The sequence below is a fragment of the Aptenodytes patagonicus genome, chromosome 16 (genome assembly GCF_965638725.1).
Source record: "Aptenodytes patagonicus chromosome 16, bAptPat1.pri.cur, whole genome shotgun sequence".
In the NCBI taxonomy this organism is placed as follows: Eukaryota; Metazoa; Chordata; class Aves; order Sphenisciformes; family Spheniscidae; genus Aptenodytes; species Aptenodytes patagonicus.
The window spans coordinates 14,371,886-14,397,389 of NC_134964.1; the positions used below are offsets into that span (position 1 = coordinate 14,371,886).

Sequence of the window (25,504 nt, forward strand, 5' to 3'; positions counted from 1 at the left end):
CAATACCTGTGTCAATTACTGTCAAGGGCTTCCAGAAAAATTAAGCAAACAGAAAGCCAGTATCCTAAGGCATGTTTTATTTAGTAACCTACCCTGTGTTCTCCAGTTTTGATCTGCTTATTCCCCAAGGGCCCACAAACAGGATAGGAACAACTGAAAAGAAAAGGAGTCAATTACAGCCAAGATTTCAGAATGGTTCATACAAAACACAGATATGTTACAGTAGTGTGTGGTGCAAAGACATATGCTTTTCAGTCTTCTATTTAGAATTGTACAAAAATCAACATGATCCTGGCTTTCCCCATTTGTAGTTCAAATACAAAATGAAATTTCATTTTATAGTTGAAACTTGCATTTTCAGGCTGATATATACATATATATATACACATACTCTGTTGACCTGTCCAAATCTTCTAAATTCCTGACCCTGAGAATTCAAAATAATTGGCACTTGAGGCCTCATAGACTACCTAAGGCACCAGTTGTTAACATTTTTATTTGTTGAACCTTAAAGAGCTTTCAGTGGAGGCATGGAACTCTGTCTAGTTAATTAAAACAACTGACAAAGGCTTATTTTCCTGGCTTACCTTTCCTGGACCCCTTAAAGATAATCCGTGGTCCCCATTCCCCTATTGTTGCCCACCCTCCTCGACATCATAGACTGCAGACTGGAAAAAAAAAACCTGAAATAAAGGATTACTACACTATTCCACTGGTCTACAAATGTGCAGGCACAAGCTTCGATCACAAGCACAAGGCACGTGAGCTACAAAAGGCAGGTGTTCAACTGGATTCTCAGCCCAATTACACACAGGAGATTTACTGGTGGATGTGGCGGAAAGGAAAGGAGATGTGGGTCACTGGGGCCAGAACAGGATCTATTCAGGATTCTGGGACACTAGCTAAGGTCATGGGGAGAGCTGGAGTGTGGCAATACAGGGAAAGGGCCAGAAACAAAATACTTTCAGAGGTAATAGACCTCTGAGTGGGTAAAATGAGGAAAGAGATAGAAAGGGTCTTACTTGGGTGGGAGATGGCATTGGTGGAACAAGTGGGTCTGAGAGAACAATCAGGGCATGGACCACTTGGGAAGGGAGCTACACGTCCAGGGGAATATGAGGTTGTCCTGTGGGGAAAGATGATACCCAGGAGGATGAGGTGATGTTATCAAGTGCAGTTCCTGGACAGTAGCTGAGGAAGTGTGTCTCAGTAGATGTAAGCATGGTTTGCCCCTGCTGGCTCAGCAGCAGCAATACTACAAATGTCTGTAAGATAGGTGCCAGATGTCCCGTCTTATTAGTAATTCTAATAAATATAAATAAGAAATCAAGCTAACTAGTGGGAAAAGGCCTTTAGGAAATCAGTGAATATGATACAGGTATAAGCAATGGAAGGGGACCGACAGGGAGATGATCATTATTATTTATACTCTTACAGTAGTGAGCAAATTTCTTAATAGACTTGTCTTATTGCAGTTCGAACAAGGAATAAAATAATTAGTCCCTATTCCAATGAGCTGGTGATCAGAGCAATAAATGGATTTAGAATGGTGGGAAGAGTGAGGAAGCAATGAGACAACACCAACCACCATGAAAGACGATGGTCTTGGTGTGTCAGCAGCCTGTATGCTAATACAGCCATATTAGTATAGCACAAGGGATCTTTAAAGAGGAATGTGAGACGGAACAGAGAAATCAAGGCATGGATGATGAGAAGGACCCCCTAAAGTGTAAGGTGCAGCAGAGAAGAAAGCCCAGAGGCTTGGCAATGGACAATGAAGTGTGGTGTTATGCTTTGACAGAAACTTTTAATAGATGAAGAAGGATGGGAATGATTGTGAAAGGGAAGGAAAGTAGTTAATGTCTGATGAGGAAGAAGCAAAAGAGGAAAAGGAGGGATGCCAAAAATGGGACAGCACGTTCAAAACTGCAAGCCTGAAAAATAATCTTCATAGCAGCATAGTGGATGAATACAGGTAAGGCCAGAGAAAAGGATGCTGTGGGAAATAAGACAAGTTCCAATGTGACTGTATCTAGAGATGCATGAAAGGATTAAGGTAATATCCCACTTCTCTTAAACATTGAAATAATTCACTCTTCAAAGGTATTTGTCTTCTTCCTTTGGTTCTAGAGAGTGACTCGGTATTAGTTACCTAAATTTAAACCTTGTTAGATAAAATGAATCCCCTCCTCCATCAGGTAGACTAAACTGCACTACCTGATTCTAAGAACCCACAGTCTGCTCTGACACCACTCAGAGCACTCAATGAACACAGAATAAATCATACCAGGGGAGCAGAGAGGCGACAGAGGTTGGTAGATGGCATGAGGATGGAAAAAATTAAGACTTCTGTTTTAATCATATGGAGCTTGACTTCATAGTTAGATAATCAGAAAAGTTTTATTATTTTTTTTAATATTAACTACTTGATTTTCCTGTAAACATAAGGAATTTAGTCCAGAATACTTGGGACTCATCACTGACTGTGCAGAGAAGGGTACAGGAATGTATTTTATCTTCTTTTTATCAAGATCCTTCACCCTGAGAAACTAGACTTGTTTTGGGACAAGACCAATTTTCTGAGACAATTCTAACCAGCAAATTTCTATCCAGGTACCAAAATGCAATATTTGAATATTCCAGTTTCTGTTTTGTATTTGTCCTGACAAAACATTATCCTCCACAGAGATGTTGCAATATGTACCTAGAATTAGTCAACAAATCTGAGCTGTAATATACCGGCATATATGTATATGTCCTTCTCAGCTTAAATGTGTGAGTGGATTTGTTGAAAAAAGATTTCCTATGTGGAATTTCACATCTGCCTTGGAACGTGGAAGAACTGCATTTGAGTATCTAGTACTGACTTTGAGGTACCGTGTTCCAAATGATCGATGACTAGTTTGTTTAGGCTTTCCTTATCTCTTCATCATAGGTATTAAATACCGATTTCCATCAGATTGTTTACTATGTTAACCTGATGAAATTAAACTTCAACTTAACTTGAAGATCAATACTTCTGTTTCAGATGTGAAAAAAATAACGTTTTTTTCCAAGTATGCAATAAAACATACCTTTCCCCATTGTACATGCTTCAATTAAAAGCAATTATTTTTCCTGAACCTCCTTTCTGATCTGATGTCAAAATGTCAAGTTATGCTACACAATGAAATAATTTTGATTTAAACGATAGATCAGCCTTTTTGTTCTAAACATGAGAAACAAAACTTTCCCAAGGTTACAGTGCTTGTTTTGTATGCATGGACTGACATTTCTGAAAACACGTGTGTTCCCATCACAAACACCTCTGTTTAATCCTTGTTCTGTACTCTCAGCTTTTTCCATGTTATTAAGTTGTTGTCACGTTGATCAGTAGTGAAGGCTCTGCATTTATCATCAGGGCCTCAGAACTCCTCAGTTTCTCATGAGCCTAGACTAAAACAACCTGAATTTCTTAACTTCTGGAGATATGCTAGTTTTTATCTGGTCTTTAAAGAACTAAGAGGTGCTGCACAGTCTGTTATAGTTCTTCCATTTTACAGGAACCTAAATAAAATCTTATTTTGGATTTAAAACTAAAGAAGAAAAGAGCATAGGTGTTCTTATTGTTAACAAAAGGAAAAAAAAATGGCACAATGTCAACTATGAGTTTTATGTTCACTTGTAACTAACTGATTTAATACTCCAAAATTAGATGTGCCACTGCCAAGATTACTGGGTCTGAGTACTTTTTTATTGATCCCTGATAACAAGATTACATAATGCACAAAGTGAAGCAATCTGTTGTATGGACATCTTCAGAACAATGCATACAATACTGTCATGTGTATTCAAAACCTGATTCAAATGCTATAAGAGACAAAAGCCAGATATCTTTTAATCTTGTCAGTAGTAGTAAACACAAGCCATTTCTATAAAAGAGAGTTAAGGTTTCTGGGTTCTTTCAGACCAGATAACTTAATTTAGGGCAAAGCTCTTATGTCCTTCAACAGGGTTTTATATCATGCCTTTGAAACTTTTTTGCTCAGGTTTCCCCCTGTGTGGAATTTTAGATGCTGAAGTCCTGTTTCAGATCTTGCTTTAAGCATTGGCATTTTTCTACAGCAATGGTTCTTTATTAATGAATTAATACAGTCATATTAGAAAAGCATGAAAAACGGCCTTATCTGAAATTCACTTAATTCTAGGAAATTCTCCAGTAGGCTATTTTTTTAGATGTTGTCCAATTCTCATTTCAAAATTCAAGAGGTAAGGTAGATGTCAAAGAGAAGTAAAGTGAACTGACTTCATTCCCTGTGACTGTTACAGAGAGAGCCTAGTACAACTTTTAGACACCTAAAACTAATTACTGTCAAACTGGCAGGGAGTTTGCCACAGCCTTGATAACAATAACCAAAAATTTTCTTTAAACATGTAAATGTTGTAGCATTCCAACTGTAATGATTAAAATGTCAATCTTAGCTGCCATTTGCTTCAACTATTTATGTTTGAGTTTAAACACCTCTTCAAAACCATACCTCTTTATCCTTGGTAGATAATTTTAGCAAGCAGTACAGCACAGCAAATATGGAATAATTTATTTGCAACTACATAATCATCCACCACAATCAAATCCTTCTAAAAATCACTTTTCCTTTTTTTTTTTTTTTTTTTTTTTTTTTTTTTTTAAGTGGGCTATACACTATAGTCCCACAGTCCTGGATACACAATTTTACATTTGACTATATAGTTCAATAGACATAGATGTGGTGATAGTGAACCAGCTTGTAAAATCATACATTGATAAAAGTTTTACAGTCAGAAGTTCTTATGGCCATCCATCCTATCCTCCTCCTTAATTCAGGCCACTGGATTTGAATCTTGCAACAAACCTACATATTGTTTAAGAGTGCATTTTTTATCTTCATTTAAAACCTTCAAAGGCCTGCAAGTTGTACAAGTAGATTTTAGGTGATTATTGGGAATTGGGAAACCCTAATTTTCTCCTTTGTCCAGACAAGATACAGAATTATGCTCTTTGAGTAATCAACAAACATAATTGACTGATTACAGGACATAATTTACACAAAATTGTTCAAATGCTTGTAACTAACTTTACATTGTCTTTGTTCCATGAAAAATGTCTAAAATACAAGGCCTGACTCATGCAGTGTTTCAGATTGTCCTCTAACTTAAAGCACACTTTAGAACTTCAAGGTGAGCTAGGAAGGTGAACGTATAAAAGAAAATTGTTAATGTTTAGACTTCTTTGCTATGTAGGTGCTCTATTACAAAGGAGGAAAATGAAGTTGCTGATACTACCATAATATTCAGTGATGAGAGGAAATACAGTCAAATATAGTCAAATTTCTTCTTGTTCTGTCCACTAGGCTACTGTTTTCTTATGATACAATTCACCTATTTCCTGTATCTTCAGGTCAAGCTGAACTGCAATGACTGTGTCACTGCTGGTATACCTTTATTGACAATCGCTGACTTCAAAACAGAAAAAAAGCTGAACTCTTTTTTGTTTGGGGTTTTTTCATTACAAAGTATCCACCACTGACTCAAAAAGTACCACAGACCCAAGAACTTGGAAATTGTTAGGTACTTACCCCATCCTATCACAATATATGTCTGTAGCAGTCGTCTTTCAGAAAGTACAACAGTTTTCAATAACGTATGCAGATAAATTCCTTCCACTAATAGCCAAAAATAATTGGCCCCAACAAAGTAATGCATGAAAAACTGGGCAGTCCTGCAAATGATTACAATCTGTAGAAATGAGAGACCAGGAATCATTGTTAATATATAAAAGCTCTGACAACTCCTGCTTTTCTCTTGTTACTTTAGCAACCATTTTAAAACTAGCACATGGTTGTGATATAACTGTGGTTTGGTCATGTATCTCACAAGACTCTCCTTGCTGCTTGGGAGAGGCTAGAGGGGAGTGCAACAATTTAAAGGCTTCTACATTGTCAGAGAGTTTGAGTGGAGGTGGCAAGTAGGAAAAGACAATGACAGGGTAGGCTGGGGTATGTGTTCTTTTTCATGATATGCATATCAGAATTTTTACTGATGAGCTATCAAAACAATAGTCATCATTAATATCTTGCAGGTAATTTTGCTTGTTGACATGGGCAAACTATATTCATACAACATCATACAAGTATAATTTATCCACAAACGGGAAATGTTGTTATTCCATTATCTAAACAAGTGTAAGAAAATCAGCACACTTTCCTAGTACAGAAAAGCCTTTAAACTATTTTTTTTCTCTCTTAGTGTTCTTTCACAGCAAATACATTGTTTGATAACATTGTCTTAAATGCAAGATTTGTGTGCATGGCATTGTGCTATGCCTACCAAGAATGAATAAATACAGTGTTATATAAGCGCCAAAATAAATGTGTAGATTTCTTCCTAAAAACTACAGGTGTAAGTTGTTCTGCTTAATTGGATGTTTCTAAATGTAACTATTGATTAATTTGTTGTTTCTATACAAGGCTTCATATAAAATCCATCTATTACAATTTATGAAATCAGAATTTCGTTCTTGATTACCCCAAGCAAAATTTCAGCATTCAAAGCTCAACTAACAAATAGCTCAAAACTTGCTGCCACATGGCACACTGCCGAAACTGTAACTGTTACAGCCACTAGCAGCACACATTTACTATTAGCAATGAACTAACAAGTTACCTCAGGACTGAGGTATAATATCCATCCAGTTTCGTCATTTGGTCTTTTGGAGTAAATATTGTAGTATACAGTGTCTTTTATGAGAACTGCTGTGGCGCGCAAGATAAAAGATGCAAATAAATTCATATGGATGTAGTTTCTTGTGCAGTGAAGTTTTCTGTGGGGGGAAAAAAAAAAGTATGAATCCTCTGGAATATATTTAATTTGCAGAAATAAAAAAAAATACTGTTGTATTCATATTGTTGCCATCAATGGATTTTGCTTAGGGATTGCTTTTACAATGCTTATTAGGAAAATATAAGTTATTTACATCGGAAGCTAAGCAATAAATTCAATTACATGAAAAGAAGAATGTGCATACTGGGGTCTGTACTTTTAAAATGCATGTAAATTTGTACTAACCTGAGTAAAGAAAGTATAAGGAGAGCTAATACAAGTGAGATGAGAGAAAAATAATAACCTATAGTGTACAACAGCTGTAATGTGGTGAGTAATTTATGTTCTTCTTCCTAGGAACAAAGAAGAAAAATGTGTTATACATGCAGGCAGGTGGGCAGAGCACGAACACAGCTCAGAAGCTTTTGAATCCAACTTTGTGTTGCAAGGTAGCCAGGGGAGGTTTCTGATGCCTGCTCCCTGCACTGCCACGTGAAATCATTGCATGACAGAGACACTTGCAGACAGCCTTAGTTTCTTTTTAAATTCAAAGGCACTCACGGTCTCATTTCCAGATTGCTCCTGCACAAACACCATTCATAGTCTGATTTACAGCTAATTATTGCCATGATTACATGCACCAAATGGATCCTGGTGGTTTAATAACTGCAGAGATCAACTCACTCAACCTGTACACACAAGTGCAATTACTATGTGTGTGGCCTGGGGACACAGTTACAGATCAGTTGTGCCTGTACAATTTTGAGAGTCAGCTCTGTTAGAGTCAATGAAATAGACTGACTTCTGCCATGCGTTTAAAGAAAAAAATCAAAATTATTAAATTAGAGTTGTCTAGAATGTCTTTGATTGATGAATACAACCTCAGAGGAGGAAGGGAAGCACTCACACTTTCTTTCCGCTTTGCTTCATTTAACATTTCTTCTTGCTAAGTTTTTCCATTTAGCTGCTTATGTCTGCCTCTCATCTCTCCATATTGCTTTTCTAGCTTAAGAAAAGCTTCTCTGCAGAGGGGGCGTGGAGATACAGGATATGTGACTTTCATAATCCATATTTGGCCTGCAAAGATTTTCTTAGAACTTGTGTCTTTTCCTCAGTGATTTTGCTGTTTTCTTTGTGAATTGTCTCACTGCACAGTGCCAGGGATTTTAGCACTGTTTTCCTGCCAATAGTTGTCTCTAATCAATTGATGCTAATGAATACTATCTGGATAGCACGGGTGAGCTGCGCCTGCTGGTGGAAGCTCTCTTGGAGAGGGTGAAAGTGCCCAGGGAGAGCAGTGTGGGTGCAGGAGATTCCCATAGCACAGCCATTAGTCACTCTGCTCCATGAAAACATTCAAACAGGCATGAACCTAATAAAAAGCATGAGTTATCATCTTGGCTGTGACAATTTTGCAACACCAAAGCAAATGAAATCAAGCTGATTCCTCCGATGTGTGCCGATACTAGCTCTGGGTTATTTCTAACATCTTGGGGCTTTCCACTAAATATAACAAACAGGTACAAAACCACATTTAGTGTTGGTAGGAAAGCTGGTTAAAGCTTTCAGAGAAATCATCTGCTGTCCCACAAGATGAATTAATGTGTCTCCCACCCACAAGTTTGCGATCCAGAATGGTCAACAAACCATGGAAAACTCTCAGTACTTACACATATTTATCACACTTGTATAAATAAACTGTAAGTTTGGAAGTTCATGTACTCACTACATAAAGAGTTCAGTAAAAACTTAGTGGTACATGGGGATCCTGAACTAATAGTGTTTAGTAAAGTAAAGTAATCAATAAAGTAATGTTACTCAATAAAGTAATAAACAGTAACAGTGCTCACCCAATAAAGTACTAAAAAGTAAAAAATAATCAACAGTAATAGTGCTCACCTAAGAGACTTAATTTTGACATCAGCTAAGCTGAACTCTATGGCAAAAGAAGTTACAAGAAGCTGAAACCAGGTAAGCTGCATGCTTTACTGTTACCTGAAACTGCTGCGCTCGTTGCAAGTCATTGCTCAGCTGTGCAAGCAGGCAACAGGATCGGATCCCTGTTTCACTGCTGGAACTGTCCTTTACCTTAAGCCTAACTCGGGTGGTGGAAGCGAGCTTGCTCGGTTGCAAACCGCCTTCTCGCAGAGAACACGAGCCAGGCTTCTTTGCAGATACAGAGCAAGAGTGTGATCCCCAGCTTCACAGACCGGGCTGATCAGTAATTGTTTTCATTTTGTCTTCAGTACAAAGAGCTGAGCGCTGTCGAGGTGAGAGTATCTAATTTGCTCTTTATTCAGCTCGGGAGAGCCGTTCCCCCTGCTGACAAAGCCTAACGCTGGGCTGCATGCTGTATCAGACCGGGAAGGATGGCATTTGCATTATGGTGAATCCCCCAGTCTGTGACTAGCTGCATTTGAAAGGACCAGTTAACGGCTCGTTAAATGTTAAAAGGCTCAGGAAGCGGCAGGGAATGAAGTTGTCCGGCCTTGGCAGACTACAGGGATTTGGGGCAGGTGATGGGATGCTTTGAATATAAGTTATTTGTTTGTCAAGTTGCAGTCTTTTTCAATTTTACTAGGAGACATTCGGCACATGTGAACACTGGACTCTGAACAGAAAATAATTTGTGGCATCTAAAGCAGGAATCCCCCTCCTTAATCTTTCCTCCTCCGCTTCTTCTAAATAAAATAACAGGTTTCCATTTGGTAATCTAAATGAAATCTGAACATCTTTTGCAGGTATTCAGTGGAAATGTTTTATCGGTTACTCAAGAAGGGATTAAGAAGATTAAAGTATTAAACCAAAATATAAAACATCCTTACATTTTTTTTGAAATTATTTTTCTCAGAACATTCTGAACTATCACGCCAAATGTCTGTGGAGTTTTCCTTCGTTTGCCAAGTCCCTTCATCCAAGCAGACTCTGTATACATTTCCTACACTTCCTGAAAGTAAACAGAGGTTTAGTCTGAAAGGTCAAAATAAAGATTTCATTTTTCATACACGTTTTAAAGATTTCTCCCTTATACCACAGCAATAGATACCACCCCACCCCTACTCAAAAAGGGAATAAACCCCACTTTTCTTTTGTCTTTGACAGTATATTTTTCATATTTACCTAGGGCAAAGTAGGAATGTAATCTAGCAGAAATAAATTCCCAGAATGTACCTGCTATTTACAAAAATACATAGTTACTACATCCAAAAGAAAAGCCTACATCTCACTTTATTCCTTTTTCCTCATTAAGCTCAGAAGTTCCATCAAGTATGGGTAGCACATTGCCCAGGCTGTGCAGTCAAAATTGTAGGAGGAAGAGTATGGTTTGATTAGGGAATGATCTTTCTCTGAAAGACGTGTGGCTGGTGTTTTATTTACATGCTTTGGGGCCTGATCAGCAGGTGGTGTGAACCAGTGAAGCTTTCTTGGCTTTCACTGCATTGTCCTAGTTTATACTAATTAAGAATTTGCTCGTAACATCGAAAGAATGGTATGGGGACCCTGGTTGGTGTTTGTCTGATGTCCTCAACAGCTGCCTTCCATTTATTTCTAATCAGACCTGAGCTTTTTCATTAATTTTTTAATTAGAAAGTGTTTAAGGGTTGCAGCAACAACCAGAATATCTTGTTTCACTCAGGATAACTGGAACTGAAAGAACTGCTTTGGGAGCACAGTTTGCTGTGATGGAGCAGGAGCTCTGTGTGGAGACTAGACACTGAAAAAAATCTGAAGGCATCTGTGAAATGTGATCAGAAATCCCATTTCTAGACTACCCTAATTTTTCAGTGCTCAGGCTTGGCAATGATAACAAACCACAATAAATTTACCTCAAGCTTCCAAGCATTTCTGGTCCAAGTTAATCAGTGTCCCAGAACAGACACAGCTATGCCTTGGAAATGGGACCAGCAATGGAAATGGGGGCCACAAGCAACCCTAACCCCAGTCCCACAAAATCTCTAGGACAAACAGACAGCTGGGCTGTCTCTAATGCCTCTTCTCCTAAGGTGCTGTGGCATGGATAAGAATGCCAGATGATGCTGTAACACAGCAGCCCCACTGTGTTCCCCACTGTGAACACAAATAAAATCTTCATAACCCGGTGCGATGTCTTACATCTTGCTTTTGTAGAAATTTAGACAGAAAAAGAGAAAAAAACAGTCTCCATTACATGGAGGGAAAGAAGATGCTTTTATGTTTATTATGAAGAGCTGAATTTTTTCTAAATGGTTGCCAGAAGCAGTTCTTTGGGAGACTAGACAGAAGCTGGGTCTCTTTCTGTTTAGCAGCACAAAAAAGGATGAATTACAGAACAAACCATGTGTGGGGTGGACTGGAGAAAGCTAGGATAAGCAGCCCGTAGTAGTCTCCCATAAAATAGAGGACTCGGACACCATCGGTCCTTGCAAGTGGTGTTAGAAATGCAGTTAAGAAAGCCACGTGTAGCTAAGAAAGGCTGTGTAGCAGGATTCAGAAATGTCAGGCTGCAGTGGTAGGAATGTCATTTCTTTAGGAGAAAGGGAATGTTGTTTGCTTTTAGACAGTTTTGCTTTTGCAGATGTTATTCTTTTTCCCTTCCTGAGAGCCTCCCTGCTCCACTCCCTCCAGGAAAAGGCTGCTTGGAAAGCTTGTTTTTTCACCACACCACTTGCTGGTGGTACGGTACGTCCTACTGGAGGGCTGACTGCTTGGACTGCTGCTTTGTCTGGCTATTCCAATTTTCTGGTAGACAGCTTCATGTCTGGGGTCAGTGGGGACCCCAGCAGTTGAACCTCAGAAGCTGAACCTCAAATCTGTTACTGCCAATAAAGGCCTGGCAGTAAAGTTACATGATCTTGGGAATGTTGCTTTACAGCACACAGTATGGAGCTGTAACAAGCACAGATGGAGAAAAAGAGTAAATAATTAAACATCATCAACAATTTTGTGCCTCAATTCAGAGAAGAGGTGAAAAGAGATGAGAGGAAAAAGCTCTCAGAGACTTCAAAGGACACTGGGACAAGAGAGACCAGCACCATCTGTCCTTTAGCTGGATTCCCAGCATAAACTTGAAGAGAAGTTACCACTTTCACATTACCGTTTTCCAACCATGGCAAATATGAAGGACAAGGAACAGAGACATTTCCTGGGGGTGAATAAGGCCAGCAAACAAATTGATCAAATGTCCCATTACAATGTATTCCTGGGGAGGGAAGCAAATAGAAGTTTTACAAAAAGTTGTTCAGGCAATGGACAATCATGAAAACTATTGTATACTGTTCCAGGTAACCTGCAAGCTACTCCAGAGTATTTACAAGATGTAGCAGATAAACTTTGTGCATTCACTGTGCAATGCTCAGTGCACAGTGCAGAAATGGCTGCTACCCTTCTTCCCTGGATCTGCACAACAGCAGCAGGTTTTACATGTTTCATTATGAGATAAGGGTATTGCTCAAAATCATCCTGAGGCCTCTGTTGTCCAAATGTAACAGGCAGATTCCAGCCATGCTCTCACTCACTGTTTTTGGTACATGCCACAGGCTTTTTGCTGGTAAATGGAAGATATTCCACCTTTCATGACCCCTGTGACACTCGTTCTCAGCTCAGACCACTGCCAGCTTCTTGGATTGTGACTCCTCTTAGTCTTTGGGCAATAGAGGTTAGGGAGCTGGTAATATCTCAGGCTAACTCAGTTTTAAGCTTCACAGGTATCACATCACTCACAGGACTTAAAGTTAAGATAAAACATTTGATAATGCAGAATTGAAATGGTGTAATCAGGTTACAGTAAGATAAAATAAAATGCATTAATGGCTGCACTAGTCTCTTGGTTAGTTTCTGTCTTTCTTCCAGGATAAGCTGAAGTTCTCCTCTCTTAACTTTAATGCTTTTGCCCATCCAAAGCTAGAGTATATCCTGCTTTGTTTTCTGTAATACTTAGCAATACTTTGAGAAACTTGTGTGGGAAGAAGAATACAGGGAGCAGCAAAGATAGCTGTGTGCTATCTCACCAGCATCTTTTTGGAGTGTTTCTGCTAAAATACAGAGCACACTATGTGCATTCTTAGTAATTCCCTGTACCTTTGAGGCTGAACATCGGTGGCCCCATCTGCCTTATGACCTGTGTAGTTGTTAACATTTATAGCTGCATTTTTATTGTTCCTTTCCCCGATAGCTGATCAAGGTTTGTTCAGGTGTGGATTGGGTAGGCTGCCAGGAGACAAATAGTTTTTTCTTCATTTCATGAAAACTCATGAGTCCCTGTAGTTCTCCTGATCACCTGCTACAAACTACTGCCCTCTAATATCTTGCCACGTGTCACTGCTTTTGGCCTCCTGGGTCATCTGGCTTAGTTCTGATTGCCACCAAAAGCCACCATTCTCTGCCTTCCCACCATAATACACTATTCTTTTGCATCATACTAAGGGTTTCTGCACACCAAATTTTCACCACGGTCGTTGATCTCTAGGTTCTCACTACTGTTTCTCTTTCTTTCTTGTCAGCTTTAGTTGTAAGCTATCTTGCAGGTGTACTGGCTGGGCTGATCTGTGCTTTGCTTCCCTTGCTTTCCAGAAAAACTTTTATCCTCTCTGCAATCCTTATCACTGTCTTCTTGCCTCTCTGAGTCTAGTCACATATTCTGTAATTTATGGCAGCTTCTTTGTCTGACCTTTCTGTGTTTTCTCCTTCCTTATTTCCCACAGCCAAAGTAAGCAGAAAAAGATGAAGAGAAGAAAAGACAAGAAAAGACAAGACGAGAAAAGAAAAAAGAAAAGAAAAGAAAAGAAAAGAAAAGAAAAGAAAAGAAAAGAAAAGAAAAGAAAAGAAAAGAAAAAGAAAAGAAAAGAAAAGAAAAGAAAAGAAAAGAAAAGAAAAGAAAAGAAAAGAAAAGAAAAGAAAAGAAAAGAAAAGAAAAGAAAAGAAAAGAAAAGAAAAGAAAAGAAAAGAAAAGAAAAGAAAAGAAAAGAAAAGAAAAGAGAAAAGCATAGCATTTCCAAAATGTCAAAGGACAACAAAAAGTAAAACTCTGGGAGTAAGACCATACTTTTCTTGGTACTTGTGTCCTACTACTAGAAAGCACATGCCTAGGGATGATCAAACTTCCTAGAAGGTGGATTTTATTGGAGGTAAGAGTAACTCAGCTTTGTTATCGTACTGGCTATACACGCTGTTCTGATGATGCCTCTGTCACAAATACAGCTTTCTTTCTGAGAAAGTTTGCTTAACATTTCTGTTCATTCACCTTTGAAACCTTCAAGACAGATAAAGATTTACACAACATAGAAGGAAAACATTAGATTGTCGGCATCTAGTAACAAATATTATTTTATCATGACATAAAAATCTAGCATGATGAAGTGGACAATGAAGAACTAGATGACTGAATGCTTCAGCTGAGTGACACGCTGACCCTTTCTGCATGTGCTCTTGGTTCAGTGACTCTCCTACATGGTAACATCCTGAACAACCAGAACAGTTAGTTGCTTGCTTCCAAGGGAACAAATCCAAAACCTGCCTACCTGGGTGTTTTGGGGACCTGAGACAGCCCAGATGCATCACACTGCTGGCAGACATTTCATTACATGCTCAAATTGACACTGTGTTGTACTAGAAGCATAACAGTTTTGACAGAGGTAACTGCCTAGTTTTCCTGCCTCAAACTGCTTAGGACTCCAAAATGATGTGCCATCCATGCAAGTCCCTAAACTACAGAGGTTCCCAGATTCTAAGTTCTCAGCATGGAAAAGCATACTGGCAGAACTGGCTTTAAACATTGTTTTATTTTAAATTTATTTAATTTAAATATTGAATGAATACTTTTGCATAGTAATGGCTAGAAGAATACTCCAGGACATTATTCACATAATCTTTATGACCCTCTTGTAAGTTGGTGGAAGCTGAATCCAGAACCTCCATGTTCCCAGAGGGTGGAAAGCAAAAGTTCCACACCCCCGATTACTTATGTTTTCATCCAGTGCCTGCCCATAAAAAATACATAAACATCACAGACAGCTGGGACTGGAACTCTTATTTTCCCCCAGCTGTCACTGCTGGATACATAGTGGGTCAACTAGAACAAGGGTTAGCCTATCTCCTTCAGCACTACTAGTGGCCCAGTGGTTAGCATGCTTTCCTGAAATACCATAGAGTCATAGAACAGCCCAGGTTGGAAGGGACCTCAAAGGGTCATCTAGTCCAATCTTCCATGGGAAAGGGAGCCTAGATGAGATTATCTAGCACCCTGTTCAATCGCATCTTGAAAACCTCCACTGATAGGGACTCCACCATATCCCTGGGGAGGTTGTTACAGTGAATGACTGTTCTCACTGTAAAAAATGTCTTTCTTATATCAAGGAGAAACCTCTCCCAGCACAACTTGTACTCGTTGCCCCTTGTCCTCTCCATGTGGCTCTTTGTGAAGAGAGAGCCTCTGTCCTCTTTGTAGCCACCTTTTACTTTGATGAGGTCCCCCCTGCACCTTCTGTTCTCCAGAGTGAAAAGACCTAACTCCTTCAGTCCTTCCTCATAGGACAGGTTCTCCAGGCCTTCAATCATCTCCATGGCCCTCCTTTGGACTCTCTCCAGTCTGTCCGCATCTTTCTTGAATTGTGGGGACCAGAACTGGACACAGTACTCCACATGCGGCCTGACAAGCACTGAGTGGAGTGAGATGATCACTTCTCTGTCTCTGCTAGTAATGCCCCTGTGGATGTAGCCCAGGATCTGATTTGCTTTTGCTGAGGCAGCGGTGCGCTGCTAACTTCTGTTCAGCCCGTTGTCCACCAGGACCCCCAGGTCCTTTTCAGCAAGGCTGCTCCCCAGCCACACAGATCCTAGCCTGTACTGAGCTCTTTGGTTATGTCTTTGTTAAACTTCATACAGTTCTTGCCAGCCCACTCTTCCAGCCTGTCCAGGTCTCTCTGTAAGATGGCTCTGCCTTCTGATGTGTCCACTTCACCACCCAGTTTGGCGTCATCAGCAAACTTGGTGAGGGTGCTTTCAATGCCATTGTGCCCAGATCATTTATGAAGATGTTGAACATTGTGGGGCCCGGTATTGATCCCTGGGGGACCCCACTTGTGACAGGCTGCCAGCCTGAGTCAAAACCATTTTTCACCACTGTTTGAGTGTGGCCTGTTAGCCAGGTTTGGTACCCATCTCGCAACTCTCCATCCAATCTGTACCTTGCCAGCTTGTCCAGGAGAAGGCTGTGGGAAACAGTGTTGAATGCTTTTGTCCAGGTAAACAACATCCACTGCTCTCCCCATGTTGACAGCTGATGTTACCTTGTTGTAGAAGGTGATCAGGTTAGTCAGGCATGATTTGCTTTTGGTAAATCCGTGCTGGCTTTTCCCAATCACCTGCTTCAATTAGTTAGTAACAGTTTCTAGAAGGACTCGTTCCATTACTTTCCCAGGGATTGAAGTAAGACTAATGGGCCTGTAGTTTCCTGGGTCCTCCTTTATTAGTGACTAGTTTCCCTGTTGTGTTTAGTAATAAGACTATGTCTTCTCTGTGTGTCTGCTCACGTATGTTGCTGTTCTTGACATCTTTGGACAATTTAAATTCTAGATGAGCCTTAGCTCCTGACTGCATCTCTGCATGCCCTAGCAAAGTTCTGGTAGTCCTCAATGGGTATTCGGCTGCCTTTGCATAGCTGATATGCTTCTTTTTTGCTTTTAAGCACACCCAAAAGCTCAGGAAGAATGAGCGGGCATTTTCTGCCCCACGTATACTATGAAAGCTGAACCAAGTTCTTAATGGAGATGGGGGTCAGAAATGAGAATGGGGTCTTGCTTTGTTTCCCCAGCTGTTACAGCTTCACAGCATAAGCTAAAGCAATTAGCTCTTGCTGTTGCAGCTGCGAGGAGCTGCAGCTGCCTCTGGAGCAGGTCAGTGATGAAGGCTGGAGAGCATGAGGATTCAATCCTTTAGTATGCTGCCATGCCCAAGCAGAACTGCTCATTTTCAGCAACTCCTAATTCAGTTGAAAGAAGAGAAAGTCTGTTATTGAATGTGATCACTAAAAATAGTTTCCTTGACTCACAGGGTATATCTTCCTTTTTGCTTTTCAAAGGCCTGTGAAAGTTAGAGATTTCAATATTTTGGGAAAAGTTTAAGGAACTTTAAAACATAAAATATTACATAATTTAGACTTGAAAACCTCTCTCTTTTTTTTTTTTTTCCTTTTTTTCCTGCCGTTTTAAATTCCCAGGCCAATGCTTTGGATTGATTTCCAACTTCTAACTGCATTTTGAATGATGAAAAATACACACATTGATCTTAATCAGACCATATGTTCTGGCTGACAAAGTTGCACACTACAATGTCATAAATGCAGCTTTCTGCCACCAGCAAAGTGAGGCAGAGCTCATAACATCATCCTGGAGTCTCCCTGGGCAGTTGATGGGGTGAGGTAGCCACCAAGCAAGATGACCATGAGTGTATCACTTGCACACAGGAGCAGAGACCTGCCTATAGCCAGTGAGTGCAAAACATAGAGCAGTTTCACTCTTAATCTTTCCTTGGTGACTGCAGTGACCTCTCTCCCAGCTACTTCTTGAACTTCTCCAACTGCTCAAACCAAGCCTGTGTCACCCATTTCTGAAGACAGCTGAGCAGAGTTTATACTTTTAAGAGTGAAATAATCACAGATTATAAGCTCCCCTTTTGCCAAACAGCATAAAACTTAGAGCACTCAACCAGAGGTAGGAGGTGTGGACTCAGTTCCTCCCTCTGCCACTTTTCAGGAGAAGACACTGTCCTCTCCAGCTATGCTGCTCTTCAGGCAAAAATCCAAAAGCTGTGGAGGCAGGAGAATAAATAAGGGACTTCAAGCTAATGGTTATAATTGCCAGGTGAACATGGGGCAACCTGGTCTCTGTGTCTTAGCTTATTAACCTAATGACTGTATCACAAAATGCATAAGCAGTCCTGTGAGAAGAGAGCAGCTCCCCATCTGCCTTGACTAGGCAGAAACCAGACTCTGTATTCCGTCATGTGTTTTGTGTTCTTGTCTGCCATGGCTCAGTTTCTAAAGTATAGAAATGGGAGACATCTTCTTTTCCCTGGATGGTCTGTTCTCCTGTGGTTAACATAATTTCGAGGAATATGGGTTTGACTTCCTTCAGGCTGAAAACTGGTCTCCTTCATCCAAAGGACGTGGTTCTTACAAATAATGGGTAGCAGCTACCTCTTGACCAGGCACTCAGTGCCACACCATAGTGGTAGCTCAGCACCAGCTGTTCAATGGTTCATTTCTGTATATGGTCTGGTTTTACATATAAGAACCTAATATGTTTCAGGACAAAGAGAGCCATTAACTTCATGATTGCATATTTGCATGTCTCATTACAGCTGATTGTTCTACATTTAGAACTTATAAACAGACACACATGTCTGCGAAGCAAGTAAAAGAATATTTGCATATTCATCAATGTTACTTAACACGTTGTTTTATTGTGCTGTTTGTTTCCTTACCAGTATCTACAGTTGATTCCTGCAGCATTTTCAAGCATTCTTGTTTATATTTGTTCCATCCAGTAGTGGTTTTTTCCAGCAGAGATCCTTTGGCCTGTGAGTGAAAATACTGAACATGAGGAAAATCAGTTAGAACCTTGTGGTCTTTTAGTGGCAAGTTTCTTTCCATTATAAGAAATTTATGAGGTGAGGAGAGAAGAGGAGAGAGCATAGGAGAATGGAGGAACGGTAGGTAAGCAGGGAGGTGAAGACAGACCCCTTCCTTCTCCAGGAAACTATTAGTGAAATTTCTTCAGTTGCTCTCTTTGCCTGAGCAAGAAATGTATTGCCATGGTGCTATATTACCACAGAAATCTATTAAATTTGTGTAAAGTCCCTTTTAAAAAATCTACACAGGTATTTAATTGCTAGGACCTGCGAGGGTGCACCAAAACCACTGGCATTTCATTCCTCCACTGTAGAAAATGGGTGCTTATCTTTACAAATTTTACAGTCTTTCCAGGCTTTTTACAGTCAATTTATGCCAAGGTCAGCTAATACTTCTCATGTATTTATGTTTCTGCTAGATTAATTTAGGAATTGATTGATGATAATTTTGAGGGCTGTATATTTTTAGACTATTTTTAAAGATCATCAAGCACACCTGGTTGAGTAGTATAGTAAAAAATTGAATAAAAGAAGTAATGAATAAGCAATACTATTTAGCTACTAACACCTTTTCTCCAGTGCATTCTATGCTCCTGCCCAGCACTTCAAAGACCACTTCTTTCTCCAACAGCTGCAACTGCACCATAGACTTCTTTCTTTTCCTCATTTACTTTGAGAAAACACAATTGTAAATCTTCATTTTACTTGCCATCTGCACCAACTATGTTGCCCTTTTGCCTGGACAGGGCACAGTTTTGCTATCCTCTTGTGTCCACAAGGGAGAAGAGTCTTTGCCCTCAAGATTTCTCACATAGTGAAATGGAGCATTATTTTTATCCATGCCAAATTTTTCTCCATATAAAGCATCTCACACAAATAGATTTTTATGTCCTGAGCTTCTGTAGGTACATTTATTTTTTTTTTTTTTTTTTAGATATTTTCAAAGCTGGTTTTGCCTAGGCCTTCCTGTTATAGTGCTGACCCCAGAGGAGATCAAGAGGTCCTTTAAATTCTGAAAAGCTAGATTTCTGGAGAGAATGTGATCTGGAACAATTGCATGGATGTGATCTGTTTAGAGAGAACAGAAATAAAAGCACTTCAAGAACAATATTGCTTTTACTAGTGTAGCCTGGAAGACAGGCTCAACTTTGGATTTAGTCAGTTTAATGACAGCAGATTCTGCGGAGTCCCCTCTGGTGTCTAGAAATCAACCATCCCGTGATTACAAGAGCTGCCTGCTCCTCTTGGATGCTCCTATGCTGCAGGCTCCTGGCTCCTTGCTCTGGCTCTTTCTCTTTGCCCGCTCACCCTGGGCTGTGTTCTGGAAGCTTCTGTCCCCAAAAGCGTTTAGCTGCTCCTAAAAGCAAGAACAACCCACCCTCAATCCACAGGGTCCTACCGGACCTATCACCCGCTCTCTTTTCCAAGTGGAGATAGGCTGAGAACACAAATGAAGCAAAAAAGCGTGTCAGTGTCTAAATGGGCACTTGCTCTGATGGACAAATTCTGGCAGGTTGTATGGGAAAGGATTGCTGCATTTATAAGACATGGATGGCACTGCGGCTGCAGAAACACACAGAAGAAACACAGAGGTTGAGGGGATTGTCAGTGGTGTTCAAAAAGGGAATAAGAGAAGAGGCTTAGGAGCCCTGCTTGGACATGCTGACCTTGAGTCACTCCCTTGGCACCAGGAAGTAGATAAGCAGAAAGGAAAGAGACCTAGATGTTAGCATGAAAGGATGAGATCAGGGGTGTAGATTAACAGTTGCAAGCACAGAGGAGAGAATTAGATTTGTCTCCAGTGACAAAATTCCTCCTAATATAAAATCTGCCCTGCTGTTAAAAAAAAATAAAAACTCCCAGCTATAAACAGATTTTAATAATGATTTTATAGATAGTGACTGATGTGTTTAGGAAGTGGTGGACATCTGTGGCATACACCTTATCAATGTAAGGGTTGCAATTGTCCCGAGGGAACTTTCATATTTTAACTTTCTCTCTGTAAATATCCATCTTTCTGACACATCTTTATCACACAACACTCTGACTGCAGAGGCCTTTAAGAGGGCCTTAGCGGATAATTACTATTTAGGAAAGGAATGGCTAAAAATAGAAGAGTTAAATGCAAAATTTCTTGGTGACGTGTTAGATTTGGGCTATTGAAGAAATGCCCAATTAGGAGCAAAGCAGTAGAGAAAGGATAATGCCAGATACTGCTTACTGATTCAGTATCAGTGTGATGACTTGATCATTGTTTATCCAGGGAAAAGAACATCAGCCTAAGCAGTCTCTGTGTAATATGCCAGCTGGTCTCCTGAAACCAGGGCTTTGAGAGGCCAGGTTTGACTACAACCGGGCAATTAGTCAAAGAACACTGTCACTGTAAGTCACCAAAAATGAAAAATTTACTACTGGTTGAAAATGTTACCAATTGTAATGACCAAATTTTGGAGAGCAGACTAAATGTAAGTTTTCTAAAGAGCAACAAACCTTACACCAAAGGATGCTTTTCAGCTCTCCAGGGAAAATCAATTTCCTTTTGTCTGGACTAGACCCTTTTTGGAAACTGCCTTTCACACGTGTGGTTGTCCTGAGCTTGTCTGAGCTTGGTGATGTGCCAAGGGCTGATATAAATAACCAGAACAATGTATGGCTGTGAACTTCACCTGTATCTTTTCTTTGAACCTATGATGTTTGTTGGAAAAAGAAAGAAAATCATATTTATTTACTTTCAAAACAAGAACAGTGGAGACTGTTAGCTAGCTGTTATATGAGACCACTCTTTCATGAATGTTTTTGCTGTGTAAAATGTTGCCTGCCCAATACTTTGCTTTTAGTCTCTCAGCTAATTTCCAGACACCCTACTTTAAATTCCAGAGAGTAGAAAGACTATAATTATTCTTCCTCTGATGGGCTTGCAAGATAAGGAGAGAATATTTACAGCAGCCATGAGAAAGGAATGCATGTTTCCAAAATAAAAAGCATCGTGACATTTCCCTCGTGTAGGCCTCAAAATGCTGGGAGCCAGGGGAGATTCTTCAGACACTCCTCGGTCAGTGAACCTCATTTGAAGAGGCAAAGACATGGAGATGATGCATTTGTAGAAAAGACTGCTTAATTTAAGGGATAACACTTCAGTTTCTAATAAACAAATGCATTAAACAGCCAAGGAAATACAAGGAAAGCCTCACAGCGGCTACCTGGCTGCTTGTTCGGTTCCATTCCTGGAGACGAGGTTGACATACGGACATGAAAAAGCTCACTCAACAAGAGTGAGGAGCAGTTTAGGCATAAACGGCAGTTTTACACCACTTCCTTATGTAATTGTCAGTCTTTGCAAAGCTGCAGGCAGAGTCAGATAGCCAATACGTGGTCACTATTGATGTAAATATCTGAGAGATGCTTGGTTTTCTACCATAAGACTTTCTGGTGAAAAAAAAAAATCAAGTCTATATAAAATCAGAGCTGCATCTGACAAAAAAATTAAGAGCTGTCAGCTGACCTCAAAAGTTAATTTGAAATATAGTTAGAAGAACGTATAAAATAATTTAAATTATTAATCAAAAAATGTGCAGATGATTGGAAATTAACAGGGGAGCAGACAATGACCAGTTAATAAGGTCCATTTAGGTCACAGAGAAACATAAACCCCTCTACACAGCATGCACCTTGATAGACCTAATGTAACATTTTACTCCTAGAAGCCACAGCTGGAGGATGTATGTCAGGACTTTTTGAAAATTTCTATTTAGTTGTAGAAATGAAGTGACGTGAGCCATCTGTAGACAATGGTGCAGTACAGGAGACTATTGACATTTCTGGAGTTGTACATACAAGGGAGGATGTTGAAAAGGAGTACAAGACAGTATTAATGAGTAGTATTTGTCCCTGATGCAACTCTGCCTGGATAGTATGACTAACGCTGACGGTCATACCTCAAAAGAGATGGCAATAACTTTGCAAGTTGTAAGGAAAGTGCTGGAGTGGCCTTAATCATTAAACTAAAGGACTAAGAAATCCCCATAGAGTTATCTTATCAAAGAAATTATAAACAGATATTCAACAGCAAACCATGATGACTTGAATGGCAGCAGCTTGTGAATTGGTCATCAGCTACTTACACAGGGACTACCACAAGTAGTTAAAAAAAGCAAGCTTCCTGTTCGTATGTGACTATTCAGTCTGCAGGGGTCTCAACTCTCTCTGGGGAAAATCTATAAGGACATATGTGTAGAGAAAGGCTGAAGAATGCTGGCAGTGCCTTGGAATGAGGAAAACCAGCTTTTTTTCCCTTCTTGGCTTAAAAGGGATTGATGCAAGGGCCCCAGACAGAAGACTTCAGTGTTTTCTGCAGTGGGACATCCTGTTAAGGCTCTTCTGCATTAAGTGCACTGGAGAGCTATTCACTGTCCAGTGAGAAGGCAAACTGTGTGGGCTTGGAATAAGACACTAGCCTTAAGAGGGAAGGGGAAATTAAGGAAGTGGGACACCTTGATGTCATATGACATCATTAACTAAGTGAAAGGATTCAACAAAAAAATCAAAGAGACAAGCTTGCCTCTGTATCTTACATCCATGTTGCCATTATTCTTCAGAGAGGGGCGCAGGTTCTCTCAGAAAGAGGAGGGTCTGCAGGCTGGGTCAATGTGAGGAGCACAGCAATCACTGCTGAGATTGTGGGGGCTTCTCCTGCTTTTGCCACGTGTGGGAGAAGGCCCAGTCCTGTGGGTATGTTCTGAGGAGAACCGACAAATTGCTCTCTGCATCTGACATGGCTCTGTGATGACAGATCCCAGTGAGGTCTTATTAGGATCTAAGTTTTGGGCTACTCAGTGCTATCAAAATTTAGATACAATGCATGCTCAGCGGTAGAAATACAAGCTTTCAGGTAAATTTACCGTGGCAACATGCAGTGCAGCATGGCTTTTGATCTCAGTTTTATGTTTCAGTTGATTTCCAGCCACTAGCATTTAAACAGGACTTCCAACTCAGAAGAAATTAAACTCCAACATCCAAGACAGAAGCTCAGAAAGTCCGTGACCTTTTGCCCTACACTGGACATTTCTTCACTTCAGGCTATCTGAAGTTTCACTGACAGCAAATGAACCGCCTCAGCCTGCGAGCCTGGCACCCCGCTCACACCAAAGTTCACCCGTACTGAAATTTAATCTAACTTTCCGGAAAGGTCTTTCAATTCATTTGGTTTGCTCAGAGCCCACAAACTGCACCAAGATGACACCACTGTTTAAAAATATGTTGGATGCAGCAGAAAACACTGCCTGAAGCTCTTGCTTAGGAAGTGGATTATAATAATAGACCTCCAAGGTCACAAACAGACTGGTTAAAATTTATTTTTTTTCATAACTGACCACAGTATAATCAGGATTTCACCCTTCTAATTTCTTATACTAAGCTAACAGTGAAATGAAATGTTTCTGTTTATTCAGACTATGCTATTATGGACAGAAAAAACCTTCAATTTAGGTACAAACTAGAAATAAGAACTTAAATATTTACTTATTCTTTCAGCTATGATCCTGGTTTATTCTGATTGATATTTTTCATATCTATATACGTGTTTGCTAGAAAATATGGATATAGTGATTTATGATTGTTATTTCTTTAAATTTTTCTTTCTTATTAAATAAAATATGAAGAAATATAACACGTATTTCTTTAAACAAGTTACAGGAATCGCTATGACAAAGTAATTCACTGTGATTTATAGTCTTGTAAAGTGTTGATCTCATGGAAGTAATTGGGAGATTTTATGTTAACATTGATGGAACCAGTGCTTTGGTCGAGGTGTTCTACAGATTTAAGGTGTCTCACAAACCCGAGAGTTGTTTCAGTTCTATATTCATTTATCCAAGAGAAGCTCTAGATTTGAATCACACAAAAACATTAGGAATATTTTCTATCAAAAAAAAACAGAATATGTGTCTCCTGGTAACTTTTTCTTCATAAAAAAGCTAGGAACACAATTATGGTCTCTACAGGACATGCAAACCCACTTTCTTAGTAACCCAGCTAAATGGAGGACGAGTGGACACTTTATTACTTTCAGTTTAAAGTAAGCCTGTCAATTACACTTATTCTCATGTACACTTATTTCATAGAAATGTACCCTAAATTTATATATTAATTTTATTCAGATGAATTGAAATTTACTACATCTTAGTAGGTTTTTTTAAATTTATCAAAATCAAGGTTGATATTAATAAATAAATAATAGTGATTGAAAACGTAAGTGAAAATTTCCTTGAAGCGGATTACACTGAGATATTTTGTCATTAAATACCTAAAACTCTTCCAAATTATAAGACAATATAGGCAAAGAAGTAAGCTTTCAGATTTTTTTTTATACATTTATAAAAAAAAGAAGTGAATACTTTAGTAGATCTCTACAAGAAATAAAAGTAGAAATTGCATACAGATTTACTAGTTTTCTGTAAGATGCTGAGGTGCAGAATGAAACCAATAACACCAGATTTCACAAACGTGAGATTCAGTGCTCACTCCTCGTACAAGTCAAAGGCTAAAAGATAGTGCTAGAAACAAAGCAAAGCTGTTTTTAGAACAGGGGAAAAACAGTAGAAAATAAACATGATTTGCAGTAGTATTGATATCTGGTAGGAAAATTGAAAAATAAATATAATTCAATACTGATCAATATTGATATGAAAAGAGATTGTATAAATGGATGTAAACACAATTTATTCACTGTATGAATGAGCATTAATAGAAGAAAATTGTAGTAAATGCCCTAGTCAGAGTGAGTTTTAATACAAAACTCTACAGCTTCTCAGTCAACATTTCTCATGACTAATTTTTAATAAACATAAATTGTTATGTCAGAGCTATTTTTGAAACAAACATGCTGATTGTGAAGGTTAAAATGTTATGTGATAGGAATCCACTTTTATATTGTCTCTTATTAATTATTGAATTACCTTACCTGTTTCACTAGAAACAATATCATGACAGAGCTGGCAGGTGCGGGAGATATTCTGGACCAGAGACCCATGCTGGAACAGAGACCAAAAAGTGTCATCATGCCCAT

General features: G+C 39.4%; 1 protein-coding gene across 1 annotated transcript in view; it reads right to left on the reverse strand.

Annotated features, from left to right (window-relative positions):
• Positions 1-25,504, reverse strand: part of GLP2R (glucagon like peptide 2 receptor) — a 44,326-nt gene extending 18,822 nt beyond the window's left edge. The window contains exons 1-8 of the mRNA XM_076353593.1: positions 25,400-25,504; positions 18,295-18,388; positions 11,912-12,016; positions 9,663-9,784; positions 7,084-7,190; positions 6,682-6,838; positions 5,595-5,754; positions 93-153 (exon numbers count right to left, since the gene is read on the reverse strand). Of these exons, the coding sequence (XP_076209708.1) occupies positions 93-153; positions 5,595-5,754; positions 6,682-6,838; positions 7,084-7,190; positions 9,663-9,784; positions 11,912-12,016; positions 18,295-18,388; positions 25,400-25,504 (911 nt within the window). The remainder of the gene's footprint in view (positions 1-92; positions 154-5,594; positions 5,755-6,681; positions 6,839-7,083; positions 7,191-9,662; positions 9,785-11,911; positions 12,017-18,294; positions 18,389-25,399) is intronic.